Below are 22,984 nucleotides of genomic sequence, written 5' to 3'. Positions count from 1 at the left end.
TATTTTGCTTCTTAAAGACTTTTTGCTTCCAGAGCATTGGATATCAATGGTGGCCTTCGAGATCATAGAAGCCAGAGAGAATTAAAAACCAAGTAAATAAAATTGCATAAAGCTGTGTTGTAGTGATGGGCACCAGCCGGGTAGCAGTGGAGCAGAAGTGCAGTGCTAAGGATGGAAATTCCCATTAAACAGTAACAGATGACATTTCCCTGCACCTCGCTGTTGTTACCTGGCCAGAAGCACAGATGACTTTGCATTTTATACATCCATCTCAGTCCAGTTCCTTAGGCCAGAGGAGGAAAATTGCTGCTGTCAACACAGCCAGAATTTATCAAGCACAACACCAGCACCATCTCCCACAGCTGCCCCGAATTTTTTATTTTGTTCAGCTTTCTCAGCACTGAAGGCAGAAAGGGGAGGATGTTGTTCTCTGTTGGAGTTGCCACACAATAGCCTGGTTTCTTTGCCACTGCAATGATTTCATTTTTATCTAAAGGGGTCCATTTGTTACTGCACTGGGCTTATGAGGCCAGGTTCAGGTGGCAGGGGGCTACAGGAGTGGTTTCCGTGAGAAGCTGCCAGAAGCTTCCCCCACATCTGCAAGAGCCAATGCCAGCTCCAGGATGGACCCACCACTGGCCATGGCCGAGCCCAACAGTGATGGTGGTAACACCGCTGGGATAAAAGATTTGAGGAGAAAAAAGTTGCTGTGGGACAGCAATAGCAGGTGGGGAGAGGAGTGAATGAGGAGTGAAAGTGTGTGAGTGAAACAGCTCTGTGTACACACAGGTTGTGAGGAAGGAGGGCCTGGAGCTACTCCGGGTGCTAGAGCAGAGATTCTCCTGCAGGTGATGCAGCTGTGCCTCTGCAGCCCATGGAGGTCCAAGGGGGAGCAGAGATCCACCTGCAGCCCAGGGAGGTCCAAGGGGGAGCAGAGATCCACCTGCAGCCCATGGAGGTCCAAGGGGGAGCAGAGATCCACCTGCAGCCCATGCTGGAACAGGTGGGTGCTTAGAGAAGGCTGAGAGCCCATGGAAGCTTGTGCTGGAGGAGGCTCCTGGCAGAGCCTCTGGAGCCCTGCAGAGAGGAGCTCAGGCCCTTAGGTCAGTTTGGGTCAGCTGTCCTGAGTCGTGACTGTCCCCTCCCAAGATCTTTTCCACCCCCAGTCCACTGGTGAGGGGGATGCCAAGTGGACACCCTGGATGCTGTGGAGCACTGGTGTGCTCTTAATACCTTCCCAGGACTATGAGAGCTGCTCTGTATGAAGTTAACCCATCCCATCCCAATACAGTCAGGAAGATGTTAAAGGAAAAGCCAATGTGGTTTGGCTGGAAAGGTCTCCAAAAGGATCATGGTTTGATTCCCCCTTTTCTCTGTGGCTGTATTTGAAGTACAGCTGAGCATCTTGTCTCACTCGGGTGTCAGTGCTTTGCTCAGCTGTTTCAATACTGAAGGCACTTGTTCCAAGTGACAGCTCCAGCCTGAGGTGTGGCATGTGCTGAACAGCCGTGCTGGAAGAGGGCACACCTCAATCCCATCACTGCTTTTGACTAACAGCACAGAGAACAGATCCTGCTTCTTGGCAGGAATGAAAATTTCAGCTGTGGAATATGTAAAGCTATTTTTCTGGAGTTTTATTTTCAAAATTCATACCTCTTTTAGCATGCAGACTTACTGGAAAGGAGCAGATTTAAAGTTTCTAAAAATAAACCAGACTAAAGCCTTATTCCTGAGCTACCTATCTTTGGTTCTTATAAAAGCTGAAGCTTTGTCATCTTTTGTTCAATTGGGGTTCAGAGAAATATTAAGCTTTAGGTTTAAACATAGCCATAGTCAAGTAACTACTGTAGAATGAAGTCAGATTAGGCACCCTACATCTCCTAGCCCTAAAAACAGGAAAAAGCTGAAGGGCCAGGTTTTCCTATGAGCTTTTGCTCAGTGGCTGCATTGCATCTGTTCTCTCACAGGGCAGTTACTGGAAGTGTTAGCAGAACTTCCCCTGTGTTGTACCAGTGCTTTGGGAACGTGGCCAGAAGCAAACAGCCTTTTGTCCCCACTTCAGTGTGTCACACTGCCAGAACCATTTGTGACCAGGGAATGGGCACACAACAGTTACAATCCTCAGCAGCATGGTAACTGATACAGCTCAGTGGTTATCTGGGGTTCAGTTTAAGTGGGGATCAACCTTCCTCTGGTGCTCTACAGCACTGGTATCCGTGCCATGAGGAAAGCTCCAATGCCATGAGGAAAGCTCCATGTTGTAAGGAAAGTATCATCTTGTGAGGTTTGATATGAAAGTGAAAAATGCAGCCAAGAGCCTAAGGAGGAGGGAAGGGAGGGAAAGATCCTGCAGCAAGGTCAGAAATACCCTCACTACAAGAGCATCCAAAGTCCATATCTGCTGCTGCATCTTTAACTCCAGCTTTAACACTTTGCCTGTATTTAGTATCAAATTCCAAGCCATGGGGCTGATCTGAACTGCCTACACTAGCTGGCAGTGAAGTGTCAGTGTGTCAGAGAAGAGCAGTGTGCCAGAAAAACACCTTTTCTGTTACTTTATTTGGCATTATTCTATTACTCTGAGGAGCAGGTGGACACTGAGGTGCCACCTGCCTGCAGCACAGACTGCTGCCACCCACACCCAAGGTGCTCTCACATGGGCTGCTCACGAGGGCGGGTGACGTGGTGCCACCACATGGGGGGCAGATGTCCTTCCTTACGAGCTGGAGGCAAAGCTTCAGTTTTTGGACCATCAGATGGAGTTTCTTCTTGTAACTGCTTAACCTAGAAGACAAGACACAGAGCTGCTTTAGCACATTAACACACACTTCCATTTTCAGTGCCCAGGCAGTGAGCAAAACAAAGAACCACTGGATCTTCTCTATTTCCACAGAGAAGAATCAATGGTAACACCTTTGGCTGACAGGTTTCACGTTTCCCTACTTTAACTTCCACTCAGTAATCACTGTAGGCTCATATTACCTAATTAAGAAGGAATTTCTAGGAGCAAGAAGTGATTTACAAGAGGAATTTCACTTAAAAGGTCATTATTTCCATGTAGTTCACATCTACTATGACTCTCTCAAACAGGCTGAACTGTGCTGCTTTGCAGTCACTAAGTAGGAGACTTCTGTTCCTGCACATCACCAGCAGCCCCTCACAGGCTTTCAATGCCCATTTCTTTAAGCAGCACAAGTGCTGGTTGCCTCTGTGTCAATTCCACCCAGAATGCCACATTCCATACAATCCAACTGGATCTAAGGACTGTTCTAAGAACACCAACTTCTTCCAACCAACTCTCAGTTCAGGATGGCCCAGAAATTGCTCTCAATGCCCAACTGATGACCACTGCAGCACATCACCTTCAGAGGTGTAACCAGGAAGTGTCAGAGCTCCACAGCAGCAGAGAGGAATGTTCTGGTTGGTAGTCTCCTTTCATCCCACTTTGAATTTTTTTTGTTTTTCCCCACAAAACTGCTGTAACAGCTCTTATTAACTGACACAAGGCTGCAGGTTCAGCTTTAACAGCAAATTCCCTTCACAACCCTCCAGAAGCTGTAACAAATGTGTAGGCATTTTAGTTTGTTTCACGCTGACAAGGGCTCCAGCACTCGAGTCTGACTGAGACTGCAGCAGGGACTCAGTAATTTTTCCAAGAACACATCTGTGCCACACAGGATACCTGTGTGCTAAAGAGACTTTCCTTTGCATAGAGCAAGCACTGACCTCTCTTTCCCAGCTTTCCCTCTGCAGCTTCTTCCACTGCTCTCGTTTGGCAAAGTAATCAGGGTACATTGCTTTCTCAGATGGGTGCCAGAAATCCAAGCACCATTCAGGAAGCTGTTGAAGAAAAATGTAATTTAAAATACTATTTTTATATATGAAATCACATCTGTACACATATGCAGAAGAATGAAACACAAAAGCTGAAGCCAGTGTTACTCCCTAGGGTTTTTCCCCATTTTGAAGTACAACATAAAAACACCATTCAAGAGCTGCCTGACTATCTCAAGGCATGTGGCAGAGGGCAGAACTTTTCACATTATCCTGACCCACAGGAAGACACCACAGTGACTTGCTTAAATCACAGCATTCCAAAACAAGTCCCAGGTCATCTCAGTTTATTCTAAACTTCTCAAAATAATTCCAGTTGGTGGAGGAAAAGATCTGATTTCTTCCCTTCCTTCTCTCAAAGCCAGCAGGTTAGAGAAAGGAATCCTTCTCTCCAACTACTGATTTGTTTTACTTGACAAAGACAGAACATTACAGCTCATTTCTGCTTATCTACAACTACTAAGAAATGAGCAGTTTCTTAGGCCTTTAAGATCTTGACAATGTTCTGACCTCTAAGACCTTCTGTCAAGGAAAAAAAACAAAATTTAGAACTTTGCAGCAATTAAAAAAACACCTACTTGTTCACATTTTAAAGAAAGGAACACTGATTAAAAAACAAAATCCCACCAAAACTCCCAATTGAAAAAAAAAAAGAAGTTGCTTCAGTACCATTATTCATTTATAGTGATATCACACTTTTCCTGCCATGATTCTCATCACAGAACAAACCTTTGACTGAATGGAAACAGAACAGCTGCTGAAGTAAATATCCACACACAGAGAACTCCAATTAACACCAGCAATCAGCCTGAGTTCTAAAAACTACATTTTGGAGCAGCATCCACAATGGATGGTCACTGATTCACAAACCAGCCAAAGCCTTGTCACAGCCCTTTTGTTAAGACAGTTTTAGCCCACCAAACTGGAAAAAGATAGCATAACCCAGTCTGTGTTTCTGTATGAAGACTAATATTGACCACTTATTGCTCTTTTTTTCTGTCCACATTCTCTGTCAATATTATCTCTACTACTGCTCAGGCCCTTGACCTTGGTACAAGTTTAAATAAGTTCTTCTCTTCTCACTCATATGTTCTTTATTCTTCCCCTGAAAAATCTATGTCATATATTTTTTTCCAGGGCTTAATATGCAAAAAGATGTGACCAGATCCAATCTTGTGCCAGTACATTTTTCAAATTTGTGAGGAAACATGTGCAGGCAGTCTCTAGGTTGGTATTAACTTCTAATGCCTTAAAAAGATGATGCCAAAAAAGCAAAGCCCCTGTGTTTTTCTACGGATCTTTTGCTACAAAATAAAACAATCTTGATGGTCAATACCTGTAGAAGTGCCTTAAAGAGTCTAAACATAAGGCTTCTATTTCCAGGCAGTGCTGCTGTCACACAGCAGCACACAACTGCACAATCTGGCACTGCAGCACATGAAGGGAAATGGAAACTTGTACCACTACTCAAATGCTGGAAGAGCCATAAGACTGAAGGAAGTCCCCACGGCCAAGGTGACACCTGAGCTGAGCAGAGGAGCCCAGGCTGTGCTGGGGAGGCACCAGAGCTCCCTGGGCACTGCTCACTTCCCCAGCTCAGCTCCTTTCCTGCGCCAGCCTGACCCCCTTGGCAAAAAGCAGGTGATTATCCTCAGAAAAAAATCCCAATGTTCGAACTGATCAAGAAAACTCCATTTTCAAGGAGCAGAGCAGCTCCTCCCACACAAGCAGCAAGACAAGATGTTCATGGAGCGGTGAAGTGACCCAGCGAGCCAAGCTGCGGCCCTGTCCACATCAAGTGACACCAAACACAAAGCCAGCGCAGGAGCGCCCAGCAGGAGCGGCTGGGAGTCCCGTGTCCCCCTGTCCCCCTGTCCCTTGTCTCACCTTGTACATCTCGTACCGCTCGTACGCAATGCCCGCGGGGGAGTCGGCGAAGATGTACGGCTGTGGGTGCTGGTTGGCCCAGAACTCCTCCTCGCCGGCCCTCAGCAGCTCGGTGGCTTTCACCATGTCCTTCACATCCTTGTTCTTGTCGAAGCGGTCCCTCAGGAGGCAGGCGTAGTAGCGGTACTTGTCCCTGCGGACAGAGGTCACGCACAGTGAGGAGGAAAACCACCACCCCCACCCCGGGCCCAGCCAGTGCGGGGCTGAGCGCCCCGATGTGAGCGCGGCCAGCGCTCCCGGCTCCCCTCGCCTCACCGATGGATGCACCAGGACTCGAGGTGCCGCAGGGATTTCTTATACAGCCGCAGAACCTTCTGCTGGTGCGTCAGGTACGCGGCCATGGCGCCCGGCTCCGCGGGCCTCCCTCCGCGCGGGGGATGCCGGGAGGGGGCGCAGCCCTGCCCGCCTGCGCTGCCGCTGCCGAGCGCGCCCGGAGCCGCCATGAGCCGCGCCAAGTTCATCGGTGAGGGGATGATGGGGAGGGCGGAGGGGCCATGAGCCGCGCCAAGTTCATCGGTGAGGGGATGATGGGGAGGGCGGAGGGGCCATGAGCCGCGCCAAGTTCATCGGCGAGGGGGCGCGGGGAGGGCGGAGGGGCCATGGGGAGTGCAGGGGTTTCTGTCCCCGGGTCTTCGACCCGAGCCCCCCGCTCCTCGCTCGATGCTGGGCCGAGGCGGCCGCCGCTACCCCACTGCGTGAGGGGCCGCGAGCAGCGGACGGGGCTTCGGGCTGTGCTGTGGCAGTGGCAGGGCTTGTCGCAGCCCTTTACCTAGTGCTTGTCGCCTCCTGTTCCAGCCCCTTACCCGAGGTTTGTCCCAGTCCCTTAGGCTTGTTACAGTCTCTTAGGTTTGTCCCATCCCCTCTGCCAGGGCTTGTCACTTCCCACCCCAGTCCCCCCTGCTTGTCGCCTCCTGCGGTCCCTCCGGGTGTCCCGAGGTTCGGCGGCCTCGGAGCCCCTGGAAGCGTTTGGGAATGTTTGTGCTGTGTCCGGGCCCTGGGGCTGCTGCTCTCCGTTACCGCCAGCTCCGGGGGCTCGGCCGCCCTTCGCTCCCTGTCGCGCCTTGGTGCATTAGTCGTGGTTGTTTCTGATTGCATGCAACTGGCTTAGGTGTAAATATAAGTATTTTTAGGAAATTCGGCGGAAAGCGTGTAAATAACTTCAAAAGGCCCTACGTGTTGTGGAGCAGCTTAGTATTTCCTTGGGAAATTTCCCTTTCCGCTAGAATCCCCGCCGGCAGCTGCAGAGGTGGCAGTTCTGGAGCCGGGGTTCGGGCCGAGGCGGCTGGGTTGGGTTGGGCTGGGCCGGGCCGGGCCGGGCTGGGCGGCTCCAGCCGGTGCCTGCATTGCAGGTGCCCCGTCAGTGCCCCGTCAGTGCCCTGTAAGCGTCCCGTCCGTGCCCCGTCAGTGTCCCGTCAGTGCCCCGTCAGTGTCCCGTCAATGCCCCGTCAGTGTCCCGTCAGTGTCCCGTCAGAGTCCCGTCCGTGCCCCGTCAGTGTCCGGTCAATGCCCCGTCAATGCCCCGTCAGTGTCCCGTCAGTGTCCCGTCAATGCCCCGTCAGTGTCCCGTCCGTGCCCCGTCAGTGTCCCGTCAATGCCCCGTCCGTGTCCCGTCAGTGTCCCGTCAGTGTCCCGTCAGTGACCCGTCAATGCCCCGTCAGTGCCCCGTCAGTGTCCCGTCAGTGTCCCGTCCGTGTCCCGTCAGTGTCCCGTCCGTGTCCCGTCAGTGCCCCGTCAGTGCCCCGTCAGTGTCCCGTCAGTGCCCCGTCAGTGCCCCGTCAGTGTCCCGTCAGTGTCCCGTCAATGCCCCGTCAATGTCCCGTCAGTGCCCCGTCAGTGTCCCGTCAGTGTCCCGTCAGTGTCCCGTCAGTGCCCTGTCAGTGTCCCGTCAGTGTCCCGTCAGTGCCCTGTCAGTGTCCCGTCAGTGCCCCGTCAGTGCCCCGTCACTGTCCCGTCAGTGCCGCCGGGCCGCTGGGATGGCCAGGGACGGCACTAGGAGGGAGAACAGGCAGCCCTTAGGAGGCATTCTGCTGCTGCTGTTCTTGCCCGTGGAAGGCTGTATGGGAGATGCTGCATTTTCCCTTCTTTAATGCTTGTTTGCATAAATCTGTGTTTTTGTGTTAGAAGCAGATTTGTTTGCAATAAAAAGCATATGTGTGTTCACTTTGATGGTTATGAGGGTGTGTATAATACACTCACAGAAAGTCTAAGGTTGCACAGAGGGAAAAGTTTAATTTTTCTGTCACTTCTAGTGTAGAGTAAGTTTTCAAGTTATGCAAGTAAGCTTATGCTTAAACATTTTATGACTTACCAATGTGCTGGTTCAGGGTTTAGATAGGCTTTCTGTTGTCTTCCCTAGCTTATTAATACTCAGAGTAAAATACAGAACAGCTATAACTTCTAATTTCTATCTTTGGCTTTCCATAGATATTGGTATTAACCTGACAGATCCTATGTTCAGAGGAATCTACAGGGGAACACAGAAACATCAAGGTAAATATTTATTTAAATTTGCTGGAAGACAAGATCCTTTCTGCTGAATTAGAAGCCTCTTGCATGTCAGAACATGATGTTATGGTTTCTTTCTTCTCCTCCTTATGTACTTGGGCTTAAAAAAGAAAGCCTGACTAAATAAGTTGGATACCCTAACCAAAATGCATTATCTTAATTGCTTTTTACATGCAGGTAACTGCTTCTGGAGCAAAATGGAGAATTGCTAATCTACTTAGGATTGCATTGATAAACTGATCTGAGAGTTATGAACAGTGGTCTGTCAAAGTATTGCATTGCTGAATCACAGTTACTGATTATGATGTGGGGCTTTTTGCTCTTGTGACCTTTAGATATGGATGTAAAAGCAGAGAGCCTCCTAAAATATGTGGAGAAACTTCCACTGACTTCTTGGATTTAAATTGGATATCCAGTTACTGCACTTTGTTATTGTCTTATAAAGATTAACTATGGTTTAAAGATTTAATTACAAGACTTTTGACTACATGAAAATTGAAACAGTTGAACTATGTTGTAAAACCTCAAGTTCAGTTTATGACATTTTTATGAACTTTTGCAGATGACCTTCTGGATGTAATAGAGAGAGCAGTCAAAGTTGGCATTAAAAAGGTAATTTCTTATAATGAAATGGTGTTAAAATTTTAAGCTGCTAATATTTGATTTTTTAGTGCTCTCTCACTAAAACAATGTTTGTGGGACCCGAATGGAAAATGCAGTAACTTCCTTCAGTAGCACAAAACAAAAGTGTTCTGTGCAGAGCATGGTCTTTCTGTTTGCACAGATCATTATTGAAGCTGATTGTTGGAGTTCAGTGATATTGTAGGGGATGTGGATGTAGAAGTTATTTTGTACAGTTTCAACAGAAAGATATTCTCCTCTGACCTGCTGCCATGAAGTGGTAAATAATTTTCCATGTTGCATTATAGGCAACCATTCCTTTTTTTTCTTATATTCTGTGTGGCTCTTCGAGAGTAAATGCTATGAGGAGCAGCTGTGGGAGCTGGGAGTTGTTTAACCTGGAGAAAAGAGGCTCAGAGGAGACCTCATCACTTACAGCTCCTGCAAGGAGGCTGTAGCCAGGTGGAGGTCAGTCTCTTTTCCCAGAGAAGAAGTGACAGGAGAAGAGGAAATGACCTCAGGCCCTGTTCAGGTTGGACATCAAGGAAAAATTTCTTCCTGGAAGGGGTGGTCAGGCGCTGGAACAGGCTGCTCAGGGAAGTGCTGGTCATCTTCCCATGGAAGTGTTCAAGAAATGACTGCATGTGGCACTCAGTGCTCTGGTTTAGTTGACAAGGTGGCAGTGATCAGTCAGAGGTGGAACTCAGTCATCTTGGAGGTCTTTTCCAACCTTAATGATTCTGTGATTCTTAATGAGCAATTACTGCTGAAGATCATACTCCTCTGATTGAGGTTTCCAGCTATTTCTATATGTAAAAGAAATTGGAAACTGCAGAAGAGCTGGGAGTGCCCACAGACTCTTACAGTTGAGACATCTGCATGTTTGCTGGTAAATACTGGCTTACATGTATTAAAACAACATCATTATGAGAGAATTTTAACTCAGAACGTGAACTTGGTATTTCCAGCAGTGCATCACATCCCATAGTTTAGCCTGTCTCTCTTTCTCTCAAAACTGAATAAATTTTTGACAAAAGTATGAATTACCATAGAATACAGTGCATACTGTCACAAACTGTTCTACTGCACTACTGAGGCTGCCAGATTAGAAATAAAGAAGTGAACACCCCTATAGCAGAGGAACAGGCATCTTGGGAGTTTGTGGAAAAACTCTCATCTGAAATGAGTGGGAAATGCTCTGGGAAACAAAAGAAGAAAACTAGTGATGGAGAACTTCTCTCACTGCAGCAAATACAGGATGAGATCACATTTATAGGTGCTGTATAACTGCTATTTAATTTTTATACCACCCTCTGAAAATAATTTTTTGAAATTTTTGAAGTTTTTTGAAATTTTATAATCAAAAATAGCTTAGCTGCATAACTTTCTCAGGATGCCCAGTGGATTGAGAAATGTTATTCAGGAGTTCCTGCTCTTAGCTGTTCTCAGTCTTGCTACTGGCCTGTACAGTGTCAGAAGCCTTTTCAATCACAGATTGTTCCTGCTTGCCTAGAACCTTAATCTGCTGATTGGAAAGTATTTTATTTTTCTGTATAGCTGCTGCTTTATGGTAATTTTTTGTGAAGTTTTGCTCTGTGTCATGTATGCACTGAGCCATTTTCAGTTTAACATTTCTGATGAAATGGTGATGTCTTTGGGATGTGTCTGTCTGTCATGAGTGCCCTGGGAGTGTGGGAATGTCTGAGCTGGTGCTGGCAGAGCCTGCTGGATAGCACCTGCAGGGGAAAGAGTTGTCCAAAACCTCCAAAACAGACATGGCTGTTACAACCTAGGGTGAAATATTCTGCAAGTGCTGGTTCAAAAAGTACACTGTAGGCAACAATTCTCATGTGATAATGTTAAGGTAAAAATAAAAGATCAGAGATGGAAATTCTTAAATTTATAATCCCAGCTATGATACAGACTCAATTTTTGGTTTAACTGTTTACTCATGTCTTGTTTTGGGTCTTTGGGAGTCTATACTTTGCCCAGCTGTAGGACAAGGAGAATATTTCTAAGTATCAATTCTTGTTAAATACAGTCTTCAGTCATTGTGTGAGGAAGCTAATATTGCTGCAAATTGAAGTATTTTATTCCTTTAGTGATTTAAATGTTTAACATACAAGACACTTTAATAAGAGGAAAAAAATATTTTGCAGCCTACTGTATTTACTGGCTCCTGAGGACCATTGAGGTTTATTGCTGATTTATGAAATCTTGTTTTATGTATGTTAGTAATTGTATTCTGATGTTCTCTGTTGAGATCTTTCCTTGTATCTATGTGTTTTCTAAAACATTCTGTTTGATGTTCAAAGAACATCCACACTGACAGTATTTCTCTTGTTTCAAGTTTTTGATTACAGGTGGGAGTCTAGAAGATAGTAAAGATGCATTGCAGCTGGCCCAGACAAATGGTATTTTCACTTTAAATTTACATTGCCAGTCAAAAATATAACCTTCTCTGCTCTCAGAATTGAGTTCAAGAGGACCTGCCCCAGAGGTGTTTACAGACTCAGATTCAAATGAGAAATTACATTTGCAGTGGGATGAATGCATTGTGTATGAGTTTGTGTGCTGCTCTTTAGATCCCTGCTGCTGGAAGGAATCACTCTTTTTCCTGCATGTTCTATTTCTAAGTAAAAACAGAAATTATAGAAAATTTCTGGAATAAAAATATGGATACAAGTTTCTGTTCTAGAAATAAGATCAAGTGCTTACATGTTGTGAAATATATGGAGTTTGTTGGCTTTTTGTTTGTTTTTTACTCACCAGTCTGTTGTGACCAGCTTGATGAAGAGAGGTATCTTTCTTTTGATCATTCCTCTGGCTTTTCCTTTCTTTCTGTGAAAGGAGAATGGCTCTTCTTTTCTCTTTAGGCAGATTTCATTCCACTAATTATTTAAATATGTATTTGAACTAAAACACATGATAAAGTACTGTTACTAACAGAAAGATAAAATAATTTTGGTTTGAATGAACTCAAGGAGATAATTTGGTCCAAGCCAGTCCACATCCCCACTTCCATCAGGAAGGCAGGACTGGCTTGAACATTAGGGCCTGTTGCTCAGGGCCTTACCTGTTTTTTCCCTCCCCCAGTGCTTTTACACTTAGCAGAAATGATGGTTTTGGCATGGTAATCCAGATCAGACACTTGGGTTAATCAGGAGATGTGAGCTTTGAAATTCTCTAGCAGCTTGTGCTGGGGACATAAGGGAAATGCTCTCTGCAGTTCTTACAGCTGGGATAACCTGATGTATTTTGAACAAGATGTATTTCTAAATGATCTCAAGAGGTCTCATCCAGCCTCACCAATTGCCTGATTTATTGGGGGCTGCTCCACCAGAACAGTTGAGCTCTAAGCTGCAGTTTTGGAGTACAGTAAATAATGTATACTAAAAGAAGATGTGCACATGCCCCCACTGGAGACACTGTCTGACATTTTTAAGGCAGAAAATACCTGTCCAATGAAATTATCACTAAGATAAATATGGTCAAAGGGAGTTTGCTTTTAAAATTGTGACCAGTAAAGAAACCTCCAGAGGCAGATGTTGTCTGCACCTTAAATTTATTTTCTGGTTTTTTTTCCTTAAAACCTCCTAATACACTCTTGCTTCAGACATGTTTTTCAGTACTGTTGGCTGCCATCCTACTCGCTGTGGAGAATTTGAGCAGAGTAGCCCTGAACAGTATCTGTCTGAATTAAAAAACCTGATTGAAAACAATAGGACAAAGGTAGTAGCAGTTGGAGAATGTGGCTTAGGTAAGTGTTCTCTTACTACTTCAGTATTTATTTTTTCTAGACTTTTACTGAAAGAAATCTTAAAATACTAAATGGGGTTCTTTCTGTTTGTAGATTTCGATAGATTAGAATTTTGCCCAAAGGACATCCAACTCAAGTAAGAAACTTTTGATGACTGTAAATTGACTTGTAGCAATTTATAGTAGTGTTTTCTGTCTTGTGTTCTGTCACATAATATACTGTCACATCTAGCCCTAAAATTTGCAGGGTTGGGCCCAGAGTGTTTTTGGCAGAAATGGGAATTTAATGAACTATGCCTACATTCAAGTAGTGCATTGTGCTAAATTTTGCTACCTGCCTGGCCTTGACTTATGTCAATGTGTCTTTTTCTGTAAAACTGACCAGAAATTGTGGATTTCTGGGGGTTAGAGATGTTAGTTCTTGCTAATAGTTAGGAGCTCTAAGGGAATTATGGGAAGAAAAACCCCATAAATGTAGTGTGTGAAAGAATTGGGTTGTTGAGTGAAAGGCATGAGGAAGGGAGCAGAACTATCAAAAGCAGTGGTAAAAGTAGTGGGTAAAAAGAGCTTTTAGTAAGGAAGGTGTTAGCTGGGAGCAGATAATGGGGAGCTGATGGTAAAGGTAATCTCAGGAGGTAGAGAAGTAACACATGCAGCATAGATGCTGAATGAAAAGAAGCTACCACAGCCCCTACAGTCAGCCTGCATTCTCCTGTTGAGAATTCTCTCTGCAGAGGGAACTGATTGAAAGATACAAGTGATAAATTCACACAATTTAATTAATTAATCACATTAATGAATGTGATTAATGAATTACATTTGCATGTTACTGTTTTGAGTAAATTAGTCACTGGGGGGCAGTGGTTGGTTGTGTTTTTTCTCATTGCTGCATATTAGCAGTAGGAGGATTGTTCATAATGCTACTGACCTACAGTGAAATACTCAGCAAAAGGGACAGGATTTTTTTGTCCTGGTAGAATTCAGTGTACATGAAGTTCAGCAAAGCACACCTTAGAGTATAATCTGTTTTTTTTCTGTGGCAAACTAAAATACTGATGGAGTATCAGATTTTAAGATCTTTAACTGCCTTGATTTTAGAGAGAGAAAATATATCTATGTCTCATTTCCTTGTCCAGTGGACTGCAGCTGAAGAGCAGCTAATTGAGTGCACTGAAACTGAATTGTAAAGAAAGAGATGACAGGCTGAGCAGTGAACCAAACAGGAAGGCAGAGTGTGAAATACATGGGGACACTTCACTGGTTTGCAGCTGCTCAGGAGCTCAGGTGCAGCAGTCACAGGAGGGTTGGCATGCAGCTGCACACTTCCCACACAGAGGAGTTGTAGGTTTGTTTCCCAACAAAAAACAGAGCATGACCTCTGTTTCATTTAGTACTTGATCAACATTTTTCTGGCTAGTTATGCTGTGTTTTCTTTTGGATAATTTTCACCTGTACATTATTTTTGATGCTTTTTTTTCAGTTTAAAAGTTAATAAGAATCTAATAAAGTTGAAATTTTTTTGCTGTAGTGTTCCTAAGAACTTTTTATTTCAGAAATCTTCCCATTCTCAGAACTTTTCCAACAGAAAGCAGTGATTTGAATGGTATTAAGATGAAGGTACTGCCTTCATATTAAAGTGAAAGCTGTGTTATAAATGCCCTGGTAAGCATATAGAAGTTTCACATCTGCTGTACTACTGGGAGGGGTCTGTATAATCACACTATCACATGCACCATTAATCAGATTAATTCAGAAGTGTTTGTCTGCAGATCTGCCTCAGCAAGGTCAGTTTGCTTTAGCTCCTTTAGTGTCTTGATCCTGTAGCATTTGAACGTGATGGTCAAAACTAAGCTTGCTCAAAGGAACAGGTTGTTCCTTAAGCACTGGAACTCAGCAGGGTTAGTTTCCTACTGAGTTATTTTACTATCATTCCAGTCACTGTATGTCTGGTTTCTTTATGCTTTTCCAGGAGTTGGGGTTTTAATTTTTTTTTTAATTATTATTTTTGTCACTTCAATAACTGCCCCATCCACCTCCCCTTTCAACATGACTTGGGCTTTGTTGTTGCTAGGAATGGAAGAAGCCTGAGTTACATTTCCATTTGCAAGGACACTAAACTCTGTACTTTCAAGGGCTCTGCCCTTCTCAAAACTAGATGGAAATTGGCCAGTAGGTTACTTTAGGGAGCTTACTTGCAGTTCTGTCCCTAAAACCTCTTTCCCATATCAAACAAGTATTCTGTTAAAAGAAAACTGACACCAAAAATCAAGCAATTGTAGCTATTTAACCACAAGAGCAATCATGAATTGCAATTAATTTATATTTAGTCAAACAAGCTAAACTAAGCACGATATCTGGACAAAGAAGATTCAAAGTAGATGTAATGCATTCTCATGAATTTTCATGTCAGTTTTCAAGGTTACAGCTGATTTGTTTAACCTGTGTTATCTCAGAGATTTGCAGTGATTAACAGGGAAGGTAACTTTGATCTGAGAAATATCAACTTGTAATATACAGAAAATAGTGACAATGACATTAAATTAAATGACCAGTTGCATATTTGTTTAGGGTCGGTTTTTTTGGTTGTTTTTTTTTAGGAAAATGTAAATCAAACTAATGGTTTGCTACACTTTCCCCTGATTGATAAGTGACTGATACTCAGCAGTGTGTGATCACTGGAGGTTCCCTTTGAAATGGCTGTGATAACTAGTGGTGGGAATTTCCCAGTGCCCTGGACTGTTTTAACAGCAACACCTCAATAAATCCAGTACGTGCCTGGAGCCCCAGCCTGCTGGGATGGGCAGTGTTGTTCTCCTGCTTCACCCAAGTAGCATCATCTTTCAAATGGCATGAGGACACTGAGTCACCCATGCACTGCAGGCCTTCTGCCATGCTCTGGTTCCTCTGCTGTGTTCCTGAGCGTGGGTGGTTTCCCTGCCTGGGTGGAGCAGGACAGCAGGTATGTGGGATGATAATTGCAGAGCTCCTGCTAATGACAAGCACAGGTTAGTTCAGTGCTGAGCAGTTTCCTCTGGCAATTGCACTGGGGAACCTGGCTGCCTCCTTACCTTCCTTCTGCCCACATTCCAGTGTCTCCACAGGGTGGGGCCTCCCTGTTACCCCCCCATCAATAGCAGCTCTGAGGAGTACAAAGTTGGAGAGGAATAAAAAGGAGTGAAAAGGAAAGGATGCAGGAACACAGAGGAAGGGAGGGAAAACAGGTAAAGACAATAGGCAGAAGCATGGTGTCTAACCTGATATTTGTTCCACCCCAAGAGAGTGGATTGTTACTCACAGGTCAGCAGCTCTGATGCAGTTTGGCCACTGGAGGCTGGAGCAGCCTGCACAGTGCCCCCCTGCTCACCCTCATTGTGTTTATGAGTGCTTCTTGAAATAGGGGCCTCTGTCATCCTCACTCTCCCGTTCCTGACATTTCAGAACTTTGTGGAAAGAACAGTCAGTTCCTCTTCCATGAAAAATAAATAAATAAATAAATAAAATTAACTCCAGACTCACACTACACAAGAGTATGTGCTCAGCATGTATACATACATACATTCTGCAGTACTGAGGCTCTTGGCCACTTACCTGTCTTCAAGCATAGATCACAGCTGTGGCAATACACATGGGAAGAGGTTCCTTTAAATCCTTGCACAAATAAGGACTGTTGCACGGCAAATCCATTAATTCTGTCTTTAGTGCTGGAGGACAGAAGCTTGGGTAACAAGTCTTTTACTGTCATTATTTGTTCTTGCACTGAGTTTAAAGGTGAATTTTATTTTACAGGTATTTTGAAAAACAATTTGACTTGTCAGAACAGATGCAGCTGCCCATGTTTCTGCACTGTAGAAACTCACATGCTGAATTTTTAGGTGGGTTTTGTTTGAGAATTTCATATTTAGAGCAAATTCTGAATATAAAAATCTTCTATATTCATCTGTTATAAAGCTGTTTTATATTTTTATTTCATTTCCTAGACATAATGAGAAGAAACAGAGATAGAATTGTAGGAGGGGTGGTAAGTATGGACTTCAGTGCATTTTTTTCATGCATGTGTGTGAATATTGTTGCTTAATATGCAATTTCTTGTTTGTCATGGAATCTGTGTAGGCTTCCTGTTACATCATTTAAGCTGTTATTAATTAGTAAATTTTCCAGTCTCTTTTGCCATTTTTATTTTCATTGCTTATTCTACAGGATTTTTGCAAGGTAAGAAGATAGGCTGAGAAAAAGCTCTGCAGCTGATGTGAACAGTTTTCCTTGGCCTGCCAGCAGGACAGTCTGAGCACCTCATAATTGACATTGGCCTTTTCCCAACTCCTCAGTGTCTGTAACTGCAGTGCATTCAGACCACAAATCATTTAGATGCATGTTCCCAGTGGAAGCCATAACCTCAGACATTTGCTTCTGACGTTGGACATAATTTTCAAATTAGATCCAGATGGAACTTTTGATTACTTTATGTCTTTAGATATTCACATCACGTTTTTAAATTCAGAAGTCTAACAGGAAAGGCTTTGGGTGGAATGGGAAGTCCAGCAATGCTTTTTCAGGTTTCCATTGTGACTGAATTTTTCAAAAGTAATAAATGCTCATGATTCTGGCATGAGACCACACCTCCTACAAGAATATTGCAGTCCCCAGGTTTGTCCTTTGTTCCCACAAAACCCTTCCCCACACTCAGTGCTTTGCATGTGTAATGTTGTGTGTAATTCTGTGAAGGCTCTCCTTCCTTCCTCCCTTTCCTTTTGCCTGCACAGCCAGGAAAGAGGGGAGAAGTGAGCAGGCATCTTCTGCAACTGCCTGTCCCTGTCACACACAGGGGAGCAGAGCAGACAGGGTCTCTGCTCCACTCAGGCTCAGAAGATGCAGTTCCCAGCTGCATTACACTGTGTAACTTGTCACCCTCTACTTTCCTCTCTGGAATGACCAAGGGACTGTCTTGCTAGTTCCATTGGACTGACTGACACCTGTGGAGAATAGAATGCTCCTCTTGTGGTGGCCCTGGCAGTGCCCTGAAGGGAATACTGAGGAAAGAATCTAAAAATTCAGCATGCACAGGATTACTTCCTGAGTATGATCTCCCAGTTACAGGGAATTCCAGGGCCAAAGGAGTATCACTGGGTAGGCCTTTATACACATATTTATCACTGTTTAAGTGTAGTAACCACTTCTAGTGCAGCAGTCAGGTGACTTCAGCCTGAATTTTGCTCAAATTCAGAATCAACTGAGCCATGTCCCATCTTGATGTTTGTAATGATGTGTAATGCATACTGTTGAAGGTATTTGATGCTAAGAAAAGATAATACATACTTTTGAATGACTGGAGTTTTAATAAAAGCACATAAGTATTTTTATATGTCTGTGTATCTATATTTATATGTTCTAGGTACATTCTTTTGATGGCACAAAGGAACAAGCAGCAGCTCTAATAGATTTGGATCTTTATATTGGAATAAATGGCTGGTAAGTATTGGCTGTAATAAATGGCTGTATTTCTTTACAAGAAATACAACTGCTTTAAAATGGCAGCTGTAGTGAACTCATTGCTTTCTTTTAAACAGTGAGGTCAAGTTTTCAAAGCTCACTAGACCCTTAATCATCTGACAGATTTAGAATTGCTCACATTAGTCTGTTAACCATCAAAGCTCTTGCTGTGCAGCTCAGTGAGCTAATCCATGTCCACTCTACTACCCTCAGGACAGTCCTTGCTTGCAATTAAATAAGGTTGTTGAACATGGAAAGATTCCTTCTGAGGAGCATTTAAAAAACAGCCTGACTTTAAGGTGCCTGTCAAATGCTGGAGTAATGCAAATGTAACCCGAGTGCCTCATCCCCTGGTTATGCAGTCTGGATTCTCAGCAGTCCCCTGGCCAAATGCCAGCCAGCACCACTCTGTAAGGTACAGAGGCTGGCACCAGGCAAGCAAGGGCAGCCAAAGGGGTTCTGCAGCACAGTTTTATTTTACAGGCAGTATTGTTAAAAAAGGAAGCACATTTTTTTAATTAACAAAATTATTTAGGAAGCTGTCTTTGCTACAAAACACTTTAATAGGCACAGTAATTACTTTAATATGCTTTTTATGGATTTTTTTAACCAAACTCTAAATTTTCTAGTTCACTGAAAACAGAAGCCAACTTGGAAACACTGAAATCAATTCCTAGTGAACGATTAATGATAGAGACTGGTAAGATTTTGTATCTTGGTCAGTTTGTGACAATGGGCAATGAGATATACTGGTGTAGCAATCATAAAGCAGAATCAAGACCTAAGGAATTCAGAACACTGGCTGCTTTCTTTACTTGAGAAAGCAGTTTACAGAACTACTCCTTTCCAGCCTTCTGCTGGAAGGAATAAGCTGCTGTGTCAGTTCCTGACATTGCAGGGGAAGATGAAAAGGACAAATTGACAACTTGGATTTTTGTACCAGCTTAAGTTTATTTTAAAATGTAGCTTGCTGGAGATGTGCCAAGCACAGGGCAATGGCTGTGAGTTAACCACTGGCAGCAGTAATGGCATTTGGAAAGAACTGCTCTTTAAGTGGAATAGGTGGAAGAATGCTTGAATTCCCCTCTTAGCCCACTGAGCAGTCATTTTAAGGGACTGACTAAGGATGTCATGTTCTTTTTTCATGTTCAGATATCAATAATTGACAGTACAAATACAGTATTTATTTTAATTTCTGACTCTTGAGAAAGGAAAATTGCAAACCGCTAAATCCTTAAATGTGTTTGCACGTGAAGTACAGACCTGTTATACAGGAAGTCTCTGTGGAATGCATGCAATGTATCTGGCTGTCTTTATCATGTCAGAGGAAATTAGTGTTATGTATTATTATTGCTGATCTTTTCAAGTGTAAAATCCTGAAGATAGGTGTATAAAAATCCAGGATGTTAAATTGCTCTTAAATTTCCTTTTGAGCTGGAGGTTGTTGCTGGAAGGAGATTGCAGGAGCTTTTGTCTGTAGAAGTAGTCAATCAAACTATCTCATCCTGTTCTGAAACAATTGCACTCCTAATTCTTTTATTCAAATTCAACTAGATGCACCTTGGTGTGGAGTGAAAAATACTCATGCTGGATCAAAATACATTAAAACTACATTTCCTACAAAAAAGAAATGGGAAAAAGGGCACTGCTTGAAGGACAGAAATGAACCCTGCCATATAATGTAAGTGTACCACTGCACTCTTATTTTAAATACTTCAACTCTGTCGTGGAAAAGATAGAAAAATCCCAGTTCACTAGTAACGTAGAAAATAGAAATTAATTCTAAATATACTGAAATTTGTGCAAGGTTTTGCTTTATAAGCTGTGGAAAAAATTAAAATCCTAATTTTCCTACTTCGGCTATTCTGGATGTATAATGCTCCCTGAAAGTGAAACCAGTACCATTATTATTTTTTCACTTGATGCACTGTAGAAGAGGTTAAACCCTCTGAAGTAAGCTAACTTGAATATTCATTGCACTTGGTTTTTGTTCAGGTAATTTTAAAAACTGATCCAGCCCTGGGGATCAGGGGACAGTCCCACAGGTGGGACAGTGCTGAGGCACCAGCAGTGCCTGTGACACTCCTGCTGTCACAGGCCTGTGACACGAACTGCCACAGCAGGCATTTTGTCAGGGATGTTTCTTCCTTCTGCTGCTGTGCTTCAAACAATCCTGTGCAATTTAGATGTGAATGACAGCACCCGAGATACAGAGTAGTGAAAGAAAACTCCAGGGGCTTATGAACAGAATTGGTAAGCACAGACACAGTTTTCTGCCTCCTTTCCACACAGTTCCTCACAGAAGTGTGAAAAACAGAAAAATGTGTAATTGTTTAGTGAAATGTTTAGCTATCTGCATTAAATACTATTAATGGATGAAATACTGAATTTTCAGAATTCCCTGTCTAGATTTTGCAATACTGATCAGGATAATACTAAAGATCCAGGTATGCAGTTAAGGTGTCTAAACAAGAATTTATTTGAGAAGTGAAGGGAAATCTGATGCTTTTTGAGACATGAAGGAACTTGGAAAACCACTGATGTAAAAGCACAGTTTAAGCTTACATGGTGACATCTCCTAGCGTTCAGGTATAATCAATGCAATTAGGTCAATTGTAATACTTGTTAATTTTTTTTTTTTTAATTTTAAAAGTGAAGAAGACACATTAGCACAGAAAGTTTCTTCAGTATTTTAAGACTTTCTAGGGTCAGTCCATGACTTTGGAGTTTTGGAAGAGATCACAGAAAACACTCTTCTGATCACAAGTGAAGGGCCTCCACTGTTACTCTTTCAACCAGCCCATGTGAACAACACCCCCCACATATTTGTCTGCTGCCTTAGTTGTAGTTTACAGAAATGTTTCAGAAGCCCCCAAACTCAAAATGCACAATCTGTTGTGCATAGATGCAGAGTGCACAAATGCACTCAAGATCATTACACCAATGCTGTGCTTTGGCTTTTGCCTTGTTTTATGAACAAAATACTGTTTGGCTCAACCTTTGAAATTATTATCCCAATAATGTTCATTATAAGCAATTGAATTTAAAGAACCTTTTAAGCCTTAAGAAAAATTAGGAATGGTAATTGATAATTGGTATTTTGTGACTTCTCAAGTAGCAAAATCTGGTGTGAGGGAATGTTACTCAGTCCACAAAGTGTCTTGCATGTTTCAGGTATATATACAGTTTAATACAGCTCAGTTGGCAGGAGGAAATTACCATTTGTCTGGTTTTGTTAGAGCTTTTTGGACACCTTTCAGTTTTGATAGTGATATTTCTGCTTCATATGTATATATTTAGAACTACTTCCCTTGGAAGCTATTTTTTAAAAAAGTTTAGCCACAAGAGACTTCTCTTTTCTCCTTCAGCAGTTTCACATACACGGTGTTACAGTAACTTACAGCCTTCTACTACATCCAAGTGAGGAGAGAGAAGTAAACCCTAAGTCTTCTTGGCTGAAATTCTTTGGTACTTGTTACTTATTTATGTGTAGGCCTGATCTCACTCCATCTCACTGCTAATTCTGCATCTAGGAAAATATTTGCAATAATATAATTATTAAGAGCAACTTCTCCTATGCTGTCTTTCAAAAAAAGTTTAGCTAGTGCCTCAGCTTAGAGGCAGAATCCAAAGCCCACCAAACCTTACTACAAAGCTTAAGCTTCTTACTTTTCAATGTAGAGTTTAAAGTTTTTTTGCTGCTACTGGAAAAACTCAAAGTATGACACATCTCTGGAAGGGTACAGAATATTACTGTTTTTTTTTTTAAGAATGACTGATACAAAATCAAGAAAGCAATTGCAGAGAAACAGTTGTAGCTTGGTTTTAATCATGTTCATCCCGTTTCTTTTGCCTCCTCTTCCTGGCTTGTATCAAGGCCCTGAGCCTTTTGAAATTGCTCAGAAATATTTAGTGCAAATACCTGGCCACATTAATCACAAGCTAAAGAATAGGGAAGTAGGAGTAAGTTACTTTGGCAGCACTGTGCTCTGATAAAGATGTGTCTGGAATTTAAGATTTCCCTTAGACCAGTCTATTCATAGTGCAGCTTTAGCCTTGACAGGCTAGTGAATTTTTGTTTGAAAAATCAAGATCATTGATAAAGACACCCACAAAATGACACTTCCTTCAAAACAGAAAGCTGTTTAATTACCTCCAAACAAGAGTCAAAAGACCAAAGATGAGTCTGTACCAGTAAGCAAACCAGTGTTCAGTGTAAAGAAAATGGCAGTTAGTAACTTAAGAGTGAAGCTATTTGCATATCTGAGCACCCTGTCCTATTGCTCTTAATGTAGGTTTTTATTCCAGCTTAATCTCAGTGAGTTGTACATACACATGCAGCAATCTGAAGTACATTCTGAAGTACTGGGTTTCAGTCTTCTAATATAAATCTTTCTTTTTTAGTCAAATACTGGAAATAATGGCGGCAGTAAGAGAAGATGACCCACTTGAGTTGGCCAATACTCTATATAACAACACCATTAAAGTCTTCTTTCCAAATATGTAAAGTTGTTTTTCTTACATTTATTCAGCATAACTTCTGTAAAGATACTGCAAAAATTTAAAAATCATCATTCCTGCAAGTTCTAATCAATGGAAGCCAATGTGTAGTGGGTTTGGGGTTTTTTATGGTACAAGATTAAAGCTGCTTTGGAAAAGGTGCTCTGCATTTGTGCAGTTTCTCAGCCCTCTCCCTTTTTGTCAAGATTCGGGATTGACTTCAAGGCCAGGCCATGCCTGTAACTCCAGCTAGCAGTGGAGGCACAGGATGAGCACCAGGCTGCTGCATTCACATGTGAAGCACTTCAAGCCCCTGCTGGCAGTTCAGGAG

General features: G+C 43.0%; 2 protein-coding genes across 5 annotated transcripts; one reads left to right on the top strand and one right to left on the bottom strand.

Annotated features, from left to right (window-relative positions):
- Positions 1-2,543: 2,543 nt before the first annotated feature.
- Positions 2,544-6,224, bottom strand: NDUFB9 (NADH:ubiquinone oxidoreductase subunit B9). The gene is made up of 4 exons (XM_058026740.1): positions 6,037-6,224; positions 5,722-5,914; positions 3,727-3,840; positions 2,544-2,784 (listed from the first exon to the last, which is right to left on the bottom strand). The coding sequence occupies exons 1-4, from the start codon at positions 6,222-6,224 to the stop codon at positions 2,653-2,655; spliced, it is 627 nt and encodes a 208-aa protein (XP_057882723.1). The 3' UTR covers positions 2,544-2,652.
- TATDN1 (TatD DNase domain containing 1) lies at positions 6,189-22,811 on the top strand. 4 transcript variants are annotated; one of them, XM_058042288.1, is made up of 12 exons: positions 6,189-6,244; positions 8,206-8,271; positions 8,849-8,898; positions 11,258-11,321; positions 12,524-12,667; positions 12,761-12,803; positions 16,453-16,538; positions 16,644-16,684; positions 18,056-18,132; positions 18,783-18,853; positions 19,708-19,834; positions 22,558-22,811. In XM_058042288.1, exons 1-12 carry the CDS (start codon positions 6,223-6,225, stop codon positions 22,658-22,660), a joined length of 894 nt encoding a protein of 297 aa, XP_057898271.1. In that variant the 5' UTR covers positions 6,189-6,222; the 3' UTR covers positions 22,661-22,811. The 4 variants fall into 4 exon arrangements, with proteins under 4 accessions (XP_057898271.1, XP_057898270.1, XP_057898273.1 ...); XM_058042287.1 differs by lacking the exon at positions 6,189-6,244 and adding an exon at positions 6,256-6,297; XM_058042290.1 differs by lacking the exon at positions 6,189-6,244 and adding an exon at positions 6,280-6,350.
- Positions 22,812-22,984: the final 173 nt, after the last annotated feature.

Source organism: Melospiza georgiana, chromosome 1 (assembly GCF_028018845.1).
Source record: "Melospiza georgiana isolate bMelGeo1 chromosome 1, bMelGeo1.pri, whole genome shotgun sequence".
Taxonomy (NCBI): domain Eukaryota; kingdom Metazoa; phylum Chordata; class Aves; order Passeriformes; family Passerellidae; genus Melospiza; species Melospiza georgiana.
The sequence above is the reverse complement of the archived record's forward strand: the minus strand, read 5'-3'. Positions and strand labels throughout refer to the sequence as shown.

Coding starts and splice junctions, on each gene's coding strand:
- TATDN1 (XM_058042288.1), top strand. CDS start 6,223: ATGAGCCGCGCCAAGTTCATCG. Junction 8,272..8,848: donor GGGAACACAGAAACATCAAG/GTAAATATTTAT, acceptor GAACTTTTGCAG/ATGACCTTCTGGATGTAATA. Junction 19,835..22,557: donor AATGAACCCTGCCATATAAT/GTAAGTGTACCA, acceptor TTTCTTTTTTAG/TCAAATACTGGAAATAATGG.
- NDUFB9 (XM_058026740.1), bottom strand. CDS start 6,224: ATGGCGGCTCCGGGCGCGCTCGGCAGCGGCAGCGCAGGCGGGCAGGGC. Junction 5,915..6,036: donor GAGTCCTGGTGCATCCATCG/GTGAGGCGAGGG, acceptor CTCTGTCCGCAG/GGACAAGTACCGCTACTACG. Junction 3,841..5,721: donor AGCGGTACGAGATGTACAAG/GTGAGACAAGGG, acceptor TTTCTTCAACAG/CTTCCTGAATGGTGCTTGGA.